The sequence below is a fragment of the Stenella coeruleoalba genome (assembly GCF_951394435.1).
Source record: "Stenella coeruleoalba genome assembly, chromosome: 2".
NCBI classification, from domain to species: domain Eukaryota; kingdom Metazoa; phylum Chordata; class Mammalia; order Artiodactyla; family Delphinidae; genus Stenella; species Stenella coeruleoalba.
In genome coordinates, this window is record NC_137147.1 from 122,969,640 (window position 1) to 122,991,270 (window position 21,631).

The following is a 21,631-nucleotide window of genomic DNA, read 5'->3' on the forward strand; positions in this document are numbered from 1 at the left end:
GCAAAACGGCATGTGTTTTAACTAAGACGTCTGACAGCCTTCTTTTCAGTACTGAGAACATAACCTTTAATAAATGCTTTTAATGTGCGGGTTTTAATTCATTAATCTACAATATTAGGAAATTGGAGTGGGTATTCCACTGACTTAAGTACGGAAGTCAATCTAAGGGACTCCTTTCCCTTAAAACACACCTGTTTTAAAATGTGTGGAATTTTCTTAAGATGGAAAGGTTAGTTTGCTTTAAATAATAATAGAGTGGATTGGTGTTTACCTGTCAGAAAACTGTTATGCAGGTGCAGTTGTATACAGCTAATATTAAGTATACCATTTGCTTTTAATCGTAGATAAGAGGTAGTGAAGGGAATATGTGTAAGAAAATTATGCTGGTAAAGGCTGTGCATTGCCAGTGAATGCATACGGAAAACCATTACCATTATTTATTATTGAAAGCTTTCAGATTTCATTTGTGTAGATTTCATCTCCCAAACTGCCTTCCTAGCAAAATGCATTTTAACAGAGTGTAATGACGTTTTAAGGGCAACCAATCCCACCCATCAGGATTCAGCAGGATTAGAAGGAAAGCCATCAGGTTACACTGTATTCTCTTATTGGATCTTCCCATCAGGGAGTGTGGGTTTTGCTTTGTAGTCTTAGATTTGCATAAGCTTTGCCTACCACTTAAATAATAATAGGAAGAAGCACAGGCCCCACTGAAGTTCATGGAAGTCTGCCTTGTAGAGCAATGCACAGGCTTTGGAGTTGAACACCTGGGTTGGTATTCTGGCAAGTTATCCTCTGAGAAACTCAGTTTCCTCATCTATAAAATAGGCTAAATAATGTCTATTGCAGTGCAGAGTTTTAAGGATTGAGAGATCTTTATTGCACATAGCATGCACTCAGCATATAGTATCTGCAAGCTGACTTTAGATCAGAGGTGAAAAAAAATCTACCTTACAATATTACTCACATGTCCTACTGTCAGTTGTTTATCAGCTGTTTGAGGGCCTGCTTTGTGCTAGAGGCAGGTATACAAATGTAAAGAAAACAGCAAGGTCTCTGCCCTCAGGAGCTTACGGTACAGTCTCTTGGCTAGATTGACGATAGATAGATGCACCGATAAATATAGATTACAAATTGTGAAGAGTCCTACAAAGAAAGAGTAAGAGAGAAGACTTTAGCTTGGGATAGGGAAGTGATTTTTACATTGAAACCTGAAGGGCGTTGGGACAGTGCTTTCAAAGGCTAAAGGAGAGCAGGAAGTGGTGTGAAGAGTTTAGCACTTCGAAGCACTAGAAAAGCCCAGGAGTTTGATGAGAAGCCAGGGAGGGTGCTGCCAGTCTGGAGAAGTGGGTGGGGCCAGATTGTGAAGAGCCCTCAATACTTGGTAAGTTTGATTTTTCTTAATAAACTTTTGAAGGGTTTATTTAGAATGCATGTGACTAGGGAGCAAGTTTACCTGAGAAAGAGAGGCAGACATAGTTGGATTTCTTTTTTAAAGGCTCCCAGCTAAGTGATTAATGTATTGCAAAGTGACTCGAGTGGACACAGGGAGACCAGTAATACATATGGCAGGGCAGGAGATGACAGTGGCTTTCCATCTGGGCAGATGGAGAGATGTGGATAGATTTGAGGTGTATTTTGGAGATGGAAACCATACGCCTTGTGATAGATTGGAGGTGGTGGAGGAATTGTTCATGACTTGCGGCTTTCCTGGTGGTTGGAAAGACTGGGGAAGATTTGGATTGGTGATGAATATCAAAAACTGTTTTTGAATGTGTTAAGTTTGAGATGCTTGTGAGACATCTAAACGGCTTCTAGTTTACTATTTCAGTGAATAATTACCCAGAAAGCTTCCCTTTCTAAATACAATCAACGATGTTATTTGTAGCCTAGTTACCCTTGCTTTACAGGGAGAGAACTAAGATGTGGAAAGGTTGAGTATCTTGTTCAAAGTCAAGTAATATGTCTCATAAAAATAGGTAAGTGAGTAGCTAGTATAAATATGGGAAGGTACTGGACTCTCATGTTGCATTAGGGATATAATTGAATACTCCATATTCTCTGACCTTTTATATAAAATAGCAAATACTTTCTTATTAGTTGGGAATTAAGAGTTTGGAAATAATAGAAAATAACCAAAAAGTTAGAAAACTCTGCTTATTGAAAGCTTATGTTACTGAATTTTGTACTAACTTGGTATTAATTCCCTGTGAAAATAGTTTTTCTTAAGAAAAAACATTTTCTTTGAAAGGTACTTCTCTTTGGAGAGTTTGAGAAAGGGTGCCCAGGAAAACCAGAGTAGAATCTTTGAACAAAGCTCAACTTGTTTTTAGTGTTTTAGCATTTTCTTAGTATCCTGTGGAATCCTGTCAGTCTGTGTGTATAAAGACTTCAGGCTTTGAAATCCACTGGACACCCTTCCCCAGCCCAAGAAAAAAAAATCCTTGTTCCCTTATGAACTGTTTGACCTTGGACAAATTATTGAATCTCTGAGTTTGTTTCTTCTTGTGGTAAGTGATGTGAAGTTTGTTTCTGCCCTGTGCCTAGTTGGTAAGATGGGAAATGTTATTTCTCTTCCTATCCTTGTCAATTTGGAGCTAGAAAGGTATTTAATCTGTTCTAGGTTCTGGCCCTTACCAATAAATTGCTGTCTCCATTTTATGTAAGGCAACTAAGGCCCAGAAAGATTGTAATAGAAAAGTACAGGATTCTTATTTCCTAGTGCAGTATTTCTTCTTTCATTGAAATAATTAAGTAAAACTCTATGTTCCCAGGCCTGTTTCTTTGCTACTTCTGATCATCTGCAAAGCTAAGAAGAAAGAAAGAAAAGAGAATAAAGAGATAAAAGAAAGAAAATATTCGCATATAGGACAATATTTAGGTAGTAAGAAGTGAAGAAAATGAAGTTGTAAGTGATCTAGTTATATTATATATTATATACATTTAAATATTTTTAAAATGTTTTAAGCTAAAGACAAAATGAAGTAGTTCAAGAAGGAAATGGGTTTGCTGTGTCTAATTTTTTAAGCTCTTTCTTTGGTTGCATATTATGAAACTGGTCTCTGTTCTCTTAGACAGGGATTCCTATCTCAAGTTCAAGAACTATTTTTTTCAAATAGGACTATTTCTGCTAAGTAGTAAATATTGCTTAAATAGTGAGAGTATTTTTATTAAATAGTTATTCATTTTAATCTCCTTCTAAATATGTGTGAAAATTTAGTTGTTAGAAAAATATAGGAATTGATGTATAACTCTTTTTAATGTCTGCAAATAGCTATATATGCTAACTGGTTTATTTGGCAACGTTTGTTAGCAGTATCATAATTTTCCATTTTTTTGTTTTCTTTAGAAATGGACCAATTTTGACAAGATGTAGTGCTGCAGTGTGCCTGATGGGATATGTTCAGTCATGGCATCCGAACTTTGTAAGACGATCTCTGTGGCAAGGCTGGAAAAGCACAAGAATTTGTTCTTAAATTATAGGAATCTGCAACATTTCCCATTGGAGTTACTAAAAGATGAGGGACTACAGTACTTGGAGAGACTCTACATGAAAAGGAACTCCCTTACAACCTTGGTACAGTATTATGTTGCATTAAAAAAAAAAGTCATTTATAATGTGGTTCTGACCAAGATATATTTTATATATCTTAAGATATTCAGACCAAGATTTGTATCCCCTCTTGTTGTATAAACAGGTAATAGAAGTACACATACAGGGGGTTCTCATTACTTGAGAATTCATTATCCAAGTTCTTGCAGTTATGAAGTTTCAAGAGTCGTGTAGGAAAGCAAAATATTCACTAATATACCACTTATAAAATTAGTCCCACACACTACTACATATAAGATAGATAACCAGCAAGGACCTACTGTATAGCACAGGGAATTCTACTCAATATTCTGTGATAAGCTATCTAAGAAAAGAATCTGAAGAAGAATGAATACATGTATCAATATATGTACAACTGAATCACTTTGCTATACACCTGAAACTAACACAACATTGTAAATCAACTATACTCCAATAAAATTTAAAAAAAAATTAGTCCCTATTCAGAAACCCCTCTTCACTTAGCCTGTGCATCTCTCTGGGCCTGTGCTTTCTTTGTGTGTTAAGATTCTTAGATGATTTATGGATGTTACAGTACCCAACAGATCAGTTAAAAAGTAAAGAAGAGAAAGACCAACAAGGATGACTTTGATTTAGACGTATTTAAAAAGGGAATGATTTGAAGATTAAAATATTAAGACAGGCATTAGGAGGCTTGATGTAGCCTTTGAGTGTTTTGAAAAAACCCCAAAACCAAAAAACCTTCTTTATGATTGCACTGTGACAATCAGATGACTTTGAATTGGGCTGTCATCCAATTTGTTGGAAAAATTTTTGCCACAAAAGCCAACATTTGATTCACTCTTTTTATGTTCTAAGAATAAGCACATAGTTATCGTTATAACCTAAATTTTATTACATATGAGATTAAACAAACTAAAATATTTTTCAAGAGAGTGTGCATGTCAAACTTTTTATTCCCACTGTATCATGATATTTGGTCTCTGTTTTAAATGGATTTTGCTTTATGTGGCCTTTTCTCATTATCACTGAACTTCATTTAAGTCTTACACTTTGAATTCTAGTTCTTTTTCACTTTAGATGATTTATGAATTCTTGTTGTTTCTTTGTGAACAGACCCATTTTTCATTCCCTTCTCTGAAAGTATCTGAGTATCTGAAAATATGCCTTACTGGCTTCATATATATGGAGTGTTTTTCTGGAAAAGTTTTAGTTAATCTGTGCAAAATACCTACAATGTGTAGAAAGCATTATAAAATTTGTTTATCTTTGTTGTGTCTGAAAGTAAGTGCAAGTATATCTTTCATTTTTAGTGTTTGACATATTTGTATATATTATTTTGCATGCCTAATTAGATTTTTTTAAATTAGATTTTTCACTTTCCAAACTTTAATAATCTGTATATAGTTATATTGACCCTTTTTGCGAGATCATCATTGCATGAAGCGAAACCGTATTTACCTAGTGTTTTTCTGCCCTTTGGAGAAGTGGTGTAAGAAATAATTTGTCAAGGATTACAGCCCACATTTTCTCATGTTTATTGTTGATGTACAAAGAAAAAGTTGTGAGTGGATTACTTCTCAACCATCAGTTATAGTCCACGGGTAGAAGAAATTGACCTTTGCTTATAAATGTTACAATAAACTTTTGGTTTTGTGGCCATTTCTTGGCTGCAGTTTTCTATTTATGAAAATATTTAAGTATCTACTATACAATTTTAACTGATATAATGGCTCCCAAGCATACATTTCAAGTTCATGCTTTGCCACCTTTGTAGTCACTGAAGATTAAATTGTTGCATATGTTTATAATGGTAGGTGTATATATTTTATTTTAATGCTTTGTCTTAGCTGGAACATTTCATTCCTTTGTATCAAAGAGCTTTTTAAACTGAAGTACCATACAGATATCGGGATGGTGGGAATGGTAGCAACCATACCATTCCGTGACTATACTGAGTATAGGACAGCTTACTTATATCCACCGTAGTCTGAGAATGGCATACTGCACAGGTTTTCAAAGCTGATGAAACAGTACTTGCCCTTGAGTGTTCCAAACTAGTGACTGCAGGCTTTTAGAATGTTTGCTGGTGTTATTGATAAAGTATATTTCCTATAGAAATAATAGAGATTTAGTATGTAAAATTTGACTTAAACTGCAATACTGTCCAAAGGAAAAAAACACATTATTGGAAGCATTATACTATCTCAAACACATTATGAGTTAATTGGCCTTTTTTTTTTTTTAGAAAAGCTTGGGAACCTGCCAATCATTTCCATTTCCACATTGTTTTATTATTTCTTATTAACATTGTTTTATTGTGTTTAAATGTCTTCTCCTCAGCATTCCCCTTCTCCCCTCTTCGTATGAAGCCTCTTGGTGAGGAGTCACTAATGCCCAACTTCTGTCCTTCCTTTTTCCCTTCAAGCTGCTCAGTATTGCATTATGGTTTATATTTGTAGGATGATTGTGTTGTATGTCAGATGCTTAGAACTTGGGAAATGCCCATATTAAAATTAAAGCACAGGGAAAAGCCGTTTTTATATACAAAAGAATAAACTGTTCATATTTTACATATAAAAATATGTGCCCTTATAGCAACCAACATAAGAAATATATGGAAAGTAGTAGTTTCTCTTTCTGTTCCTCCAATTCTGTGCTTTGGAATAACCAGTGTTAATAGTTTGGTTGTGTCCTTCCACTCCTTTGCTTGTGTTTATGTAATTATGTACTCTGTATTTTTTTCCCTTTTTAAACAACAAAAGGGAATCATACTCTACATATTTCTCTGCAGATTTCTCTCTTCACTTCATTCTCATTCCACTAAATTCTAGGCCAAGAAATATATATACATCCTTGTATTTAGGATCAGGTCTCAAAAGTAGGATTGCTGGGTCAAAGGGTAGGAACATTTTATATTTTAAAGTACTTTTTAGCAGTATTTCATTTTACAATATTACCACTTATTTGTATAACTGAAAAGTCTTAAAACTGTTTAAAATATAATGAGTCAATTTATATAAGAATCCAGTTATATAATTAATAGGTGAATAAGAAGTAGTTAGGAAACATGATTTTGGTTCCTAACATTTATCTTAGGAAGTGATTTAAAGAATTTTTCTATAATTATTTTAAATGCAGTTCAAGAATTATTAAGTCTCTGATCTTTGTGGTAGTTTGAAGTTAATAAGAGAATAGGAGAGACAGGTTCTGTATTTGATAGGCATCCACATAGTTGTTGAATGAATAAATAAATGAATATAAAGTAGAAGAGCATAATGTCTATAGTACAGGTATAACAGATGCAGATTGAGAGTCTTTGAGGGCAGGGAGTCTGTCTTAAATTCTGTATCCCCAGTGCCTGGCTACTGTCTAACATTGGTAGGACACATAATCTAATTCTGTGTAGCAGGATTGTAAAAGATTTTTTAAGGAAGGTGCTATTTGCATTGACCCTGAAGAATGACTTTGTCAGGAGCCTGGGAGGAAAACTATCATTTATTCATTTATTTATTGAGTACTTTCTGTGTATCCAGTACTCTACAAGGCACTGACATAGATACATCATGGAACAAATTCTTACTCTCATGGAATTTTTGTTTCTTGACATCCCAAGCTGAAGAAAAAAAATAACGATCTGAGATTCAGTGGCAGAAGATTAGGATCAATATTTGTCCAAAGACTTTAGTGACAAAGTGATGGTGACTATGATGGTGACTATGTTAGAAGCTCTGGAGAGTAGAATGCAAGTTTGAGGGGTTAATTGGTGAGAAGGAGATGAAAAAATAGATAACAAGGTAGATGGGTCTTCAGGTTTGGTTTTGATGTGGAAAAGCGGTCATAGCTGGAGGGGTCTTGACGAAAAAGGAGAATTTTTTCTTCTTTCTCCTTTTCTCTTTCCTCTTCACCCCTCTTTTCTAAGAGGAAAGAGTTGAGCCTGTGTAAATGCTGATGGGAAATCTCCATTAGAAAGGAGTTGAAGATTCAAAAATAAGGAACAATTAAAAGTTCAAGATTCCTAAGAAGGTAGGAAAGGATGGGCTCCAGAGCACAATTGGAGGGAAGGACTTAAGCTGTGACAAAGCGAGAGAGAGGCATGGGCATATATACACTACCAAACACAAGGTAGGTAGCTAGTGGGAAGCAGCCGCATAGCACAGGGAGATCAGCTCGGTGCTTTGTGACCGCCTGGAGGGGTGGGATAGGGAGGGTGGGAGGGAGGGAGACGCAAGAGGGAAGAGATATGGGAACATATGTATATGTATAACTAATTCCCTTTGTTATAAAGCAGAAACTAACACACCATTGTAAAGCAATTATACTCCAATAAAGATGTAAAAAAAAAAAAGACCTTACATGGGGACCACATCTGGGAAGACATCGCAGCACCCTCGTAAGTTACAGGGGGAGAAAAAAAAAAAAAGAAATAGTATCTCTTCCGCCTTTAACAAGAGAAAGGAAGGATAGGTGCAAAGGAAGATTCAGATTGTGGGGGAGAGAGTTCTTGTCTGGTGACTACCAGGCAAGGCCAGCTGCTTAGGGAGTGAAGATTTGTGGAGATTGCAGGTTTGAAATTATTGTTGCGAAGAGTCATAGCAGTTTGGTTAGAGAAAGGTAGTAGAATCATTCAGCAAGCAGTTGATGGCTAGACTTATGCTGGGGAACCATCTGCTTGTTTAGGGAGTTTTCTCCTGCAGTTCTCAGATGTCTGAGGTATGAAGAAGTTGGGATGTCGCATTTATGCAGGCTTAGGTTTTTGCCAGGTATAGAGGGACTAAGGAGGTTTAGGATTTTGGCAAGAGTGATTAAAATGATGGGACATGGAGTCTGAGGTGGATTGGAGGCAAAGAAAGAAAGGAGTGAGTGAATAGGGAAAATGGAGAGGGTCCAAAGGATCCATTGATGTTGAAGACTTATTATACTGGGCATGATTGAGTAAGCCATCTGGGAGGATGGGATATTGTAGTTGTGGAGAGAAACATCAGTCATGGAGAAGTTTCAGATGATGACAGGATATGAGTGTGCAGGCTGGAGGGGGCTGAGGTAGAGCCTACCTTGTCCCCTTGCAGCCTAATCCCCACACCCCCTCCCTGCAAGTAGCTGGGGTCTTTGTAAGAGTTAGAGAAGGAATGAAACATGGAAGCAGGAATTAGCAGTGGAAGCATTTGAGTTCTGCAGTCCCAGCAAGAGAGTGTTTCATTGTTTGGTAGCACAACTTAGTACTAGGAAGTAATAGACCAAGATCCTATGTGCTTAACCTCTTTGGATCTCAGTTCCTTCATTTATAAAATAAAAGGCCACAGGCGACTTGGAGGGGAAAAGAAAAAAACTCAACTTGGAAGCAAAATCACTTAATGGATCTGCCAGCTTCTCTTAATGAGTGTAGTAGGCAGCAGGCCTTCCTGGGGATGTGGAAGAGTGACCTCCCCAAATACTGATAGAGCTCTCATCTCACCTGTTGACAATTTTATTTATAAATATGAATGGATAAGAAAGAGGCATCTAAATTTTAGTGAAAGAAGGGAGTTTGGCTTATGGCTAAGAGCAATAAGAGTGGATGGATCCTGATTAAGCAGTTAATCTATGTAACAGGAGAGAACTTAAAAATGATATCCTTCTGAGATTCAAGGGAAGAAGAGGTATGTCCATCACAATCCTGAATTGGGGTGGGGAGATGAGGTGGGGGATGAGGATGTTATTTCTTTCCTGTTGACCCAGGAGAAAATTTTCCTGACCTCCCCCCATCAAATATAAACAGGCAAATCATAAAAGAATACAGATATTCAAAACAAAAAAATGTTTAACTTTCAATAGAAGTGATAAAACATTGATCATCCTTACCTAGTAATTAGAAAAGATTTAATACCTGGTGTTGAAGATTATCAGTGCCCTATGTTGAAGACAATGGGGAGAAGATGCTCTCATACACTATTGGAAGGAGTAGAAATTGACTCATTACTTTGGTGGGTGGTTAGACCATATCTAGCAGAATTTTACATGTGCATATGTTTGAACCAGCATTTTCACTTGCAGGAATTTACCCAACAGAAAAAATAGTCAAGTGGACAAGGATACTCATCACAACATTGTATATGATGAAAAATTGTGAAAACCTAAGTGTTCATCAATATGGGGTGGGTTGAAATCTGGTAGCAGATTTCGTTTGAGTCTTTACTAAGTGCCAAGCACTGTTTTAAGTGATTTATATGTATTAATCTAATTAATCTGCAAGACAGTCCTATGAGGTAGGCACTATTATTCCTACTTTATAGACAAATAAACTAAGGCATAAAAAAAGAATACATCAAACAATATTGATTATAGCTGTGGAAGAGGGGAGGGCACAAGAAGGGGGGTAGGAGCTGGAATAAACAGAGCCTTACATTTAAGTGTTTATTGTAAAAGGGAAAGTTCCTACTACTAAATTTGTTTTATATTCTTTTCAGTATATGATTTTTATAATTAAAAATCAAAATAAGATTGTTGGAATTTAGTGCCACTAAGATCTTATCCAGCTCTCAAATTTTATTAATCAGTGAGTCTAAACGTTTTGATTTACAATGATGGTGATGCCTGCGTTTATGCTCCTTGCAGCTGGTGGCTGGGTTGAGGGTGAAAGGGGTTGATGACTGAGAAGTCACACAGCTACACGCTCTACCCACTTTGAAATTGGTAGGAGTAGGATCTGGATCAAATGAACATCAGAACACCCTGAAGGGAAAAACAATAAGTTAAAGAGATGGTAAAAAAAAAAAAAAAAGAGCACCATGCAATCAAGTGTGCCAGAAGAAGTAGGGAGAGGGAATGGTTTTGTTTCTGTTTGATTGGTTCATTTTGAATTCCAACACAAGGGCTTCTTGTTTTTCCCTAATCTGTCGGACCCCTGCAGCTTCCATTGCTGCTAGGATGTAGGGCCTCCATAATCACTGTGAATACTCTGTTCTTGAGTTAGCTCTGTATAAAAACATCTTAGTTGTTTCTTAAATTGAATGTGTGGAAACGACTTATGTCAAATGGTAAAGCATTCTGATGCTCTGTTTATGTTTTAATGCTTATAGTCCTGCAAAACATTCATTACAAATGTACCCCGTCTCAGTAATATACCTGTGCCTGAAAAGTGTGGGTTTTGTTATAAATCAAAGCTGTTTTTCCTACTGAATTTTCAGATTTAAGTAACTTTTCCTCATTGTTACTGGTTGGTTGACAGTAGCTCCTTGTCAAATACTTAACAAACTATTTGAAATAGCTTGGAAAATGAATGTCTGACCTATAATTTATTCTGTTGAATCATAGAATTTCAAAGCTATATGGAACTTTATAGATGATTTAGGCAGTTTTTCTTTTTTGAGGTAAGTAAGCTTAGAAGAGGTTAGTAGATGGGTCTAAAGTCATTTTTACGGCCAGTTAGAGCAAAAAAGCAGGTCTTCTAATTTGTAGTCCAGTCAGTATTGCTTTTTTAATTCTGCAGGTATTTATTGATGACCTGTTTCTAGCCTAGCACCATGTAGTTAAAATTTAGCCACATTTAGCCACTGTGGAGCAATGAGGTGTTCCATGTTAGGTGAGTTTTCCTAGTTACCTCTTTGAAGTTTACCTCTGAGTTTTACTGTGAGTCTAACTGTTTTGATAGAAATACTTTTACAACATGCATCATTCTATACTTTCTTAAAGAAATATGGGGAACATGATTTAACCCACTCTTTGTGATTTGTAGTTTTTGCCTGGGGAATTAGGAGGGAGGGTTTAGAAGGAGGGGGCAGGGATACAGATCTTTATCTAACACTAGACCATATCCTTGTCCACTTGAGGGATTCTGTGTACAAGCAGAAGACTCAGAAGCCATTACTTTGTATATGTTTCCACAAGTTTAAATTCATTTTCAAGCATTCACTATACTAAAAATGAGGTACCTGTGCACTGAGTGAGATACCAGTTTTTAAATGTTAGCCCCATCGAATCAGTCTCTGTGTCTCCCTCTCCCTCTCTAGATAGATAGATAAATAGATAAAATGTATGTAATGTGCTTAAAATATCATACATTGAGCTTGGAACACTGTTCCCTCCTAAAATAAACAATTATGTTATACGCATATAGAATTATAAAGGGTAGGTATATTTTTAAATGGTTGATCTGGCCTTATGGAAAAAATGTTTAGTATTCTTTTTTTGTGTCTATTTTTGTTGCTTTGAAAATTCCATTTATAAAATCATACTTACTGAATGCATATTAAATAGGTTTTTTTAAAAATAAAAAGTAGGGGGCATATGATGATCTGATCTTCAACCCTTGTTTATGATATCTATATAGCTTTCCTTTTTAAACAAATATTTTTAATATTAATACTTTACAGAAAATTTAAAAAAAATATTTATTTATTTGGCTATGTTGGGTCTTAGTTGTGGCACCCGGGATCTTCATTGTGGCACACGGGATCTTTTCGTTGTGGTGTGCAGGCTTCTCTAGTTGCGGTGTGTGGGCTTCTCTAGTTGTGGCGTGTTTTGCAGATACTTAACATTTATTTATTTATATTTTTTAAGGTGATAATTTTAGCCTCTATAAATGTCAAACAAATATTTCATCATTTCGAAGAAAAAAATCTAAAAATTTTATCATTCATGCAGTTATTTAAGTAGTTCTTTTATGTTTTATATCTAAAAGAGCTGATTTTAAGTGAAAAATTGGTAGTGAGTGTAATGATATAAAATTTGCACTAACATTATAGCTACTAGTTATGTGTGGTACTAATGTTTAAATTATTGATATAACAAAATAATACTGAAAATTCAATTCCATAGTCACAGTAACTACATTTTAAGTGCTTAATGGCCACATGTGGCTAGTGGCCACTATATTGGTCATGTAGCTAGAGAATATTTCCATCATTGTAGAAATTCTGTTGGACCAGTGGTGTGAGTGACTGAAAAAAAAAAGAATACCTTAAAATTGGTAGTAGCAACTCATTTTTATCATGAAAGTCAAACTGCCACTGTGTTAATGCTACAGAATTGTAAAGAAAAACTTCCCCAGAATTCTTTTTAGACACCTCAAAGACAACTTTAGAAACAAAAGAACTTGTCCACATTTTGAAAAATTTTCCTTTCCTCAATTTCCTCCCCTTTCCTTCCCTTTTGAAATGGCTTTATTTTAATATTTGTAATGCTTGTATTCAATGAATTTCCAATGAAATTTTTGTTTTAATGAACTTGGGACATAAAATATCTGTGATTATTTTGATGGATGCATTCCAAGAAATTTGGGTATTTGCCATGGTTTTTCATTGTTTTTCTTTTAGAACCAAGAAAATAAACAAAAAACCCTAAAGATGCTATGCTTTCATATCCAAATAATCAAAATTTGCACTTTCCCATAAAACACTGACATATGTTTGGGATTATCTTTTTGTATTGCTTATGACTAGATTACTCATTATCTGCCCAGTGTAGTCATTACATTTTTGCTGGGAAACAGGATGTCAGTGGTAACTTCTAGTGGTCCTTGACCTAACAGTGATTGCACAGCCCTTGTTAGGAGGGGTTAGTGAGCTGTTAATGCTCTTAAGCACGTTTCTTATTGCCTCTTCTCCCTCTCCCTGGCACCTCCCCTCATCCCTCTCCTCCCAAAATGTGTGTCAGGCTTTCTAGGATAATTCAAATGAAAACGATACTTAATAACATTCCTTTGTGTCACTCGTTTCAGAAGAAAGGAATTTAACCATCAGAGATTTTGATGATGGTAGATGCAGATATTGAGAATCTGATGTGTTTTTCTATCTCCCGGAAACACCAAGGAAATATGACAAGTGTTTAAGACAGGCTCATGCTTTTTTGGTCTGCTTAATGTTTATTTGGAGAGAAATTTTAAAAGAGGAAAATGAGTAGTTAATGGGAAGTGAGCCAAGAGACAAGAGGGTAAATGGTAAGGGACATTGGGGAGCAAATGGTGAGTAGGACTGTGGAGGGCCTTTCTGCTATTGTGGACAAGGAAAGGTGGTGCTGCTAATTTCTCTCTGTTCCCATTAGCCTGCCGGAGCTTCTGACTTTCCTGCTGAGAGATCCTCCTCTATAGCATATATAAAAGAGGGAGAAATACTGGAGGAGGAATGAAATAATATTCCTGGTAGTAAAAGAGGTTTACCTTAGTTGTTTTCATATAGCCACATGGTATTTAACCCTTGCTGTATGCTTGCCCAGAAGCAGTGACACCAAATTATTAATCCAACTAGAAAGCTTGTTGAGTATGTTGTGGTGGTTTTTGAATGAAGTACTTTTTGCCTTCAGTACCAAAACTTTATTAACTTTATTAAAATTAAAAATAATTTATTGAGGTGAAATTGACATAATGTAAAATTAACCATTTTAAAGTGAAAAATTAAATAACATTTAGTATATTCACAGTGTTGCACAACCACCACCTCTTTCTAGCTCCAAACATATCCATGACTCCAAAGGAAAACCCCTTATCCATTAAGCAGTTTCTCCCCACTCTCCTCCACACCCCAGCTCTGCAACCAGCAATCTGTGTTCTATCTCCCTGGATTTATCTATTTTGGATATTTCGTATAAATGGGATCATTCAGTATGTCACCTTTTGTGTAGGGCTTCTTTTCACTTAGCAAAATGTTCTCAAGGTTCATCCAAGTGGTAGCATGTATCATTCCTTCATTCCTTCTTATGACTTAATTAGATGCCACTGTATGAGTATACTATAATTTGTTTATCTGTTAATCCATTGATGGACATTTGGGCTGTTCCCACCTTATGGTTATTATGAACAGTGCTGCTATGAGCATGGGTGTACATGTACATGTTTAAGTACCTGTTTTTAATTATTTTGGGTATATATTTAGGAGTAGAATTATGGAGTCTTATGGCAATTCTATGTTTAACTTTTTGAGGAACAGCCAAACTGTTTTCTACGGTGGCTGAACCATTTTACATTACTGCCAGCAATGTACAAGGGTTCCAGTTTCTCCACATCCTTGTCAATAGTTGTTATTTTACATTTTTAACAAATTATGGCTATCCTGGTGGTTTTGAAGTGGTACCTCATTGTGGCTTTGATTTGCATTTCCCTCATGCTAATGAATTTGGGTGTCTTTTCGTGTGCTTTTTGACCATTTGCATATCTTCTTTAAAGAATGTCTTTTCAAATCCTTTGCCTGTTTCCAATTGGGTTGTTTGTTTTTTTGTGGTTGAGTTGTAAGTGTTCTTTATATATTCTGAATGCTAGACCCCATTGGTTATATGATTTGCAGATATTTTCTTCTATATATTGCCTTTTCACTTTCTTGAAATGTCCTTTTATGCACAAAAATTTTAAATTTTGATGAAGTCCAGTTTATCCATTTTTTCTATTGTTGCTCCTGCTTTGGGTTTCATATCTATGAATCCATTGCCAAATCCATGATCGTGAAGATTTACCCATGTTTTCTTCTATGAGTTTTATGGTTTTAGCTCTTAGATATAAGTCATTGATCCGTTTTTAGTTAATTTTTAGTTAACTTTTGTATATGGTGTGAGGTAGAAGTCTGACTTTATTCTACTTTTTATAACTGCTGTAAAAACTATGCACTTAATTCATGACTTCTTTAAAATGTGTTGTTAGAGGCTGGATGGCAGGTTTTGCAGAACCCTGAATCCTAGTGGTTTGTAACAGCACAATGATTTCTCATTCATGCTGCACTACTCTCTCAGATCTCTCGGGGACTTTGGTTCATGGTATCTTTACTCAGGGATGAAAGCTGATAAAGGTCACTGTGGACCTTTCGTGCTCAAGCTCTCTAAGGCCTCTACTTTGACATAATTCCATTGACCGAAGCAAGTCACTTAGTCACGTCGAGCTTGAAGAGAGAAGTGTAATCCTACCAGCTGCCCAGAAGGAGAAGAAAAGAAAGTAAGTAGTGCACAGTCACTACAAGAGGACAGGATTGAACATGTGTTTGCAACATATTTGAAATATTTGTTCCAAGATACGCAATTTTAAAACATTCCCATTTAAGGGGGTTGAAAGTTCTCCATAAAAGGACATGGTAAAGCATAATTGATTCAAAATTTGAGGTAAATTTTATACTAACTGTGCTTGCTGAAGTTTACCTTTACATTATTTGTAAAGAAAAAATTGTTCAGTTAAGTGATAGTATGAGATTTAATGAAGATAATTTTGTCTTAATTTATAAAACAATTTTTAAGTAGTTTAGTAGGAAGTATTCATACTCAAGGAATTTGGGTACAGATTGTTTATTAAAACTTCTGTATGTCAAAATTGTGAAAAAGAAGGAAATATTAGTAATAACAGTTTTGCAAGGCACTTTAAGGTTATTACTTTTTTTTTTTTTTTTTTTTTTTTTTTGCGGTACGCAGGCCTCTCACTGTTGTGGCCTCTCCCGTCACGGAGCACAGGCTCCGGACGCGCAGGCTCAGCGGCCATGGCTCACGGGCCCAGCCACTCCGCGGCATGTGGGATCTTCCCGGACCGGGGCGCGAACCCGTGTCCCCTGCATCGGCAGGCGGACTCTCAACCACTGCGCCACCAGGGAAGCCCTAAGGTTATTACTTTTGTCTATCAGGATTTTAAAATTTAAAAACATTTTAAAACTTAATAGACTAAATCCTATAAATCAAGATAAACTAGTTTGTGTGGCATCTGTAATCCAGCATTAGAGCTTAGTTACCCGCAGAGTAACAAAAATGTTGATGTTAACATATAGTTGTCCAGTCTCTTACCCACTTTTCATAAACTATGGAAATAGAAAAATTAAAATGTATAATATTTCTCTTATATTATTCAGTTACATTGCTAAAATGTGCCACTATATAGCAGAGAATGTATTATAGAACACCAGTAGGTGTCAGCCACAGCCTTTGCAGCAGGCTGATTATTTACCAGGCTTTTGGGGTTTTTTAAAACCCAGTATTCTGATGAACTGCAGTTTTCTCAAGGTTGGTGTGCTTATTTTTAAATTAAAACTCAGGATACTTACTAATAAAGACATAGTGATGCACTAATGGCAGCAGGAACATTATTCAGTGCTTAATTGTGTGTGTAGCTAAATAGCTCAAAGAGGTAACTAGTTTGTCATGGAAAAATTGCGATTCTGTCTGATGGAGACAAGTAGGCATCTGGAAAGAATGACCATGGGTCCTTTAGTTAGCCAGATATGATACTGATATTGTAGCAGATCAAACTAGATGAGGGTCTAATACCACTGCTTTTCTGGACAAGCCTTTCCTTTTTAGAGGAACAACTATTAAGCCTCTTATCTCCCCTCCACCACCCACAGAGTGCTTTAGTTTGCCTGGGATGCTTTGTAAGTATGCCCATAAGTGGAAGTGTATATTCCTCTTACTAGGCGAGATACCAGTACTAGAAGAAACATTTTGGGGACTTGGACAGATCCAAGAGCAACATTCAAGGAAAGACCATTCATGAAGGACCTCATTGCAGATAATTGATGTCAAAACATGGGGGAAAGGGAATCACAGCATTCAGCATTTGAAAACAAAATGTGGTTTTATCAAAAGTGGGAACTCAATAAATGTTTCACTGACTTCATAAACAGTATTCATATTCAGTGCTATTTTATTGTAAAAGGGCGAGGATATTATATGTGTAAGTAGCTTGGGATACTGTTGCTAAGTATTTAAATACATCAATATACCTATATGAAATTAATAGTTTTATTTCCTTGATTAAAATAAACTAGTGGATTTCCATTGTGTTCAAGATTTTTAAAAATAGTTTTTCCTCAATATAAAATATAAGCCTTTAGTGATCTGTTCCTTGGTACTCTCTGCAAAATCATATACCTTCATACCTGATGGCCCAGAAATACCAAACTAATGGCATTTCTCTTATTGAGTGTTTAGAACCTAAATTGCATATCATATGATTGGTTACTCAATTATGTAGCAATTTAAATACTACATTTTAAAATTTAATTTTTTTTTAATTTAAAAGACATACATGCTCATTGTTAAAGATTCAGATGATAAAAAAGTAGATGGAGAATAGCAACACTGGTCCTTTTCCTAATGATAATCACTGTTTATAAATTTCTCTCAGAAAAATTATTTGTTACAAATCTAAAACTTTATAGTCCCCCAAACTTTTGTTTTTCTGTTGACACAATTGTTTTTATAACAAGTGTTTGAAAATATAAGATTTTTGTCATGAGTACTGTTGGGGAGTTAGAGCAGAAAAAATTATATTTTTGATTTCCCAAACATACCTCTCTTTTTGTCTTTTCATATGTTGCTTCATGTGCCTACAAAGCTAACCAGAACTTTCTCCTCCCCGCTCCATGGCAACCTCTGATAATTTATATTTGTCTTTCAAGCCTCAGGTTAGACATAATTTCTTTTAAAAAGTCATTCCTGATTCTTTGTTACTGATATTTAGTTTAACTCTACAGTATGTTTTAATGTAGAATAAAAAAAAATTACTCCTAACTCAGTGTGCTCCTTTAGCTTTAACAACTCCTGTCTTTGTGTTTATGTGTATCTGTGTGCATGTGCATGTGTGAGAGATGCAGGCTGACTTTCAGTTACTTACAGGAGGCTTTTCCTTCTACCCAGGGCCTCCAGCAGAGAGAAGTCTGCTTTCAGTCTACGACTGGAATTTTTCTAGGATTCTTTTCATGGAATAGCCAGTCCTTCCAGAGCTATGACTCTGTGTAAGAGACCTAGACCCATCTCCCTTCCTCTCCTCCCAATGGCCAGTTTCCTATCCCTGCCATATCACACTCCTACTCCGAACTTAGAACTTGGGCCAGATGTGACACTCCCTTAGACCACCTGAGCTCCAGCTTACTCTTTATATCCTGAGTTTGGTTAGGTTTTGATGTCAGCCCCCTGGGATTTTAGTTTCTTCCTCCTGAGGTGCAATTTGGGATTTTGGTTTGGCGGGGGGTAGGTGTTATTTTCTTATGGCTGCTATAACAAATTACACAGGCTATGTGACTTAAAATAACAGAAATTGATTGTCTCACAGTTCTGGAGGGCAGAAGTTCAAAATCAAGGTGTTGGCTGGGTTGGTTTCTTCTCGTGGCTCTGAGGAAGAATCTGTTCCTTTCTCTGAGCTTCTGGAGGTTGCCAGCGGTGTTCCTTGACTTTGCAGCTGCATCACTCCAATCTCTGGCTCCGACGTCACATAGTGTTATTCCCTCTGTCTTTGTCTGTTAAAAACATTTTCATTTCTTCCATGATTGTGGAGTATGAGATCTGGTTTCTGTTCAAATGTATAAATTTAAATTGTAGTATGGTCTATGCAAGTATAAACCCAGACCTGCTGATTTATTATTTTCACCTTTTCTGAAAATTCACCGCCCTTCAAAAGATAGTACTTTGTGTTTAAGCTATTTAGAAATGTTTATACATTTTTCAAAAATAAAATTTAATTCTGAGTTTTTAATTTTCAGCCAGAAAACCTTGCTCAGAAGCTTCCAAACCTTGTGGAACTGTGAGTCTGCTTATTCAAATTTTTTTAAAAGACAAGAATGAACATAATTTTAAGTTATTTGAAATAATGGGAAATACAATTTTAATGTATTAATTTATTATTTTTTGGTATTATGATCATGGTGCTCATGTAGGTAGACCTGTGGTTCTGCTAAACCCAATAGTATTTTAAAGTATTTTACCATTTAAATTTGTGTTTTAAATATCTTACTTCAGGGTAGTGAAGGTGATGAAAGATACATTTTTTTCTGGGGGCAGCATCTTTGTCACAGAATCCTTCTGGATACTCCATGTAATTGGGAATATTTATTATTATTATTGTTACTACTACTACATGTGATACTGATATAAACAGTCTGATGGTATAAAAGATTTAAAATATAGAGTAAAAGACCCCTTCCTTAACATCCTACATTTGTTTTAGTTCTGTTGATGATTTACCTCCATAATACTAAATAATGTTTACACCTTTGTTTTTTAGTACATCAACTTCAAGTATCTGTTCACTAAAGAAGATAAGAAATTTCAATATCTTGTATTTCCCTTTCTTTCTACCCGTCTAATTCCGTTGAAGGAGGAATTTGCATCACCTTTCCTTGTTCCTTTTATTATTTGGTATGATTTTCAGGAGGTAAAGTAGGGAAAGCTAACTTTACACCTTCCTCTATAAGCCGGGAGTCTCTGTCGTTTTCTTTTTTATCCATCCTTTTATTTAAAAAAATTTCAAACCAACAAAAAAGTTGAAAGCATAGTACAATGAGCATCCATACAATTGATTCTTGAACAACATGGGGGTTAGAGGTGCCACTCCCTCATAGTTGAAAATCCAAGTATAACTTTATAGTCGGCTCTCCATATCCACAGTTCCACATCTGTGGACTCACCCAACCTCAGATGGTGTAGAACTGTAGTAGGTACTTGTTGAAAAAAAAAAATCAGAGTATAAATGGACTTGTGTAGTTCAGACCCATGTTGTTCAAGGATCAACTGTTCAGTCTTCACCTAAATTTAACCACTTAACATTTTGCCACATTTCCTTTCTCTCTTTGCCTTTCCTACCCTCTCTTTACTCTCGCTCTCTCCCTCCGCCTTCCTTCTCTCCCTCTCTCACACACATTATGATACTTTACCCCTAAATACATTAGTATATATCTCCTAAGAATAAAGACGTTTTTGCACGTAATTGTATTGTTTTTAGGCCTAAGAAAAGTAATATTATTTCAATAATATCATCTAACATATAGTTCGTATTTAAATTATCCCAATTTTCCCCAAAAAATATCTTTTTGAAGTAGATGTCTGGATTTGTCTGATTGTTTCCTCTGGATTAGGTTCAGTTTAAACATCTTTGGTGATATTCTACCCCATTTGCTTTATCAAGTTTTTGCTTTCATTCTCTTTATACATATTATATGTGTATTTATTTTTTTTCTGAAGCTTTTGAGAAAAAGTTACGTACATTGTGGTTCTTTACCCTTAAATACTTCAGTGTGTATTTCCAAGAACAAGGATGACTTAACATTTTTTTAGGTCTACTTTTCTGTCCTTAATAGGTGCTTTATATTTTTCTTCATATAGATTTTGAACATTTCTAATAGTTTGTTCCTAAATATTTATTTTTTTTGCTGTGTAAATGATTTTTCTTATCTGTTATATCTTCTAACTGGCTATTTTTTGTATATAGGAGCACTATGGGTTTTTGCATGTTAACTTTATATCTTGCTCCTTCCTGAAATCTTTCATTGTTTGAGTTAGTTTTATCATTGATTCTCCAGAGTTTTCCAGGTATACTCTCATGTCTGAAAATACAGACAGTGTTATTTCTTCTTTTCCAAATCTTTAATTATCTTCTCTATTCTGATTGCATTGGCTAGTCCCTCTCCAGGGCAGTGTGAAATTGTACTTGAGGTAGTGGACATCCTTGTCATCTTTCTGACCTTAGTGGGAATACCTCCAGGTTTTCCCCACTAAGAAAGATGCTGGCTTTACAGTTAACACAATTCTTTTGTGTTCAGTAAATATCCATCTGTGTTAGTAATCTATTGCTGCTTAACAGATTACCCAAAATGTACTTGCTTAAAATGTAGGTGTGCTTAAAAGAATAAACACTTATTCTCTGATATTTTCTGAAGGTCCAGAATCTGGGCTTGGCTTAGCTGGGTGCCTTTGCTTCAATGTCTCTTTCAAGTCTCTAATCAAGATTGTTGCCTAGGGCTGCTGACTTACCTGAAAGCTCAACTGAAGAAAGATCCTCTTCTGTGTTCACTCATGTGGTTGTTGGCAGGATTCAACCAATTTCTTGCAGTTCGTTGGACTGAGGGCCTCAGTTCCTAGCTGGCTGTTGGGCAGAGAACTCCTTTAGTTCCTTGCCACTTGGCCTCTGTTATGTTGCTCACAACATGGCAGCTGATTTCCATCAGAGTGAGCAAGCAGAAGAGCAAGAAAGGGTATACAAGACAAGAGCCATAGTCTCTTTCTGACCTAATCTTGGAAGTGGCATCCTGTCACTGTTACTATATCTGTCCTTTAGAAGGGAGCCACTAGATCTAATGAACACTCAAGGGGAGGCTATTACACAAGGTCCTGAATGCCAGGTAGCAG

General features: G+C 35.8%; 1 protein-coding gene across 2 annotated transcripts in view; it reads left to right on the top strand.

Moving 5' to 3' along the window:
- Positions 1–21,631, top strand: part of LRRC28 (leucine rich repeat containing 28) — a 183,678-nt gene that overhangs the window by 344 nt on the left and 161,703 nt on the right. The window contains exons 2-4 of one of the 2 annotated variants that reach the window (XM_079907366.1): positions 2,775–2,908; positions 3,350–3,577; positions 18,991–19,031. In XM_079907366.1, the coding sequence (XP_079763492.1) occupies positions 3,410–3,577; positions 18,991–19,031 (209 nt within the window). In that variant the 5' untranslated portion in view covers positions 2,775–2,908; positions 3,350–3,409. The remainder of the gene's footprint in view (positions 1–2,774; positions 2,909–3,349; positions 3,578–18,990; positions 19,032–21,631) is intronic. The other variant, XM_079907365.1, reaches the window with a different exon arrangement.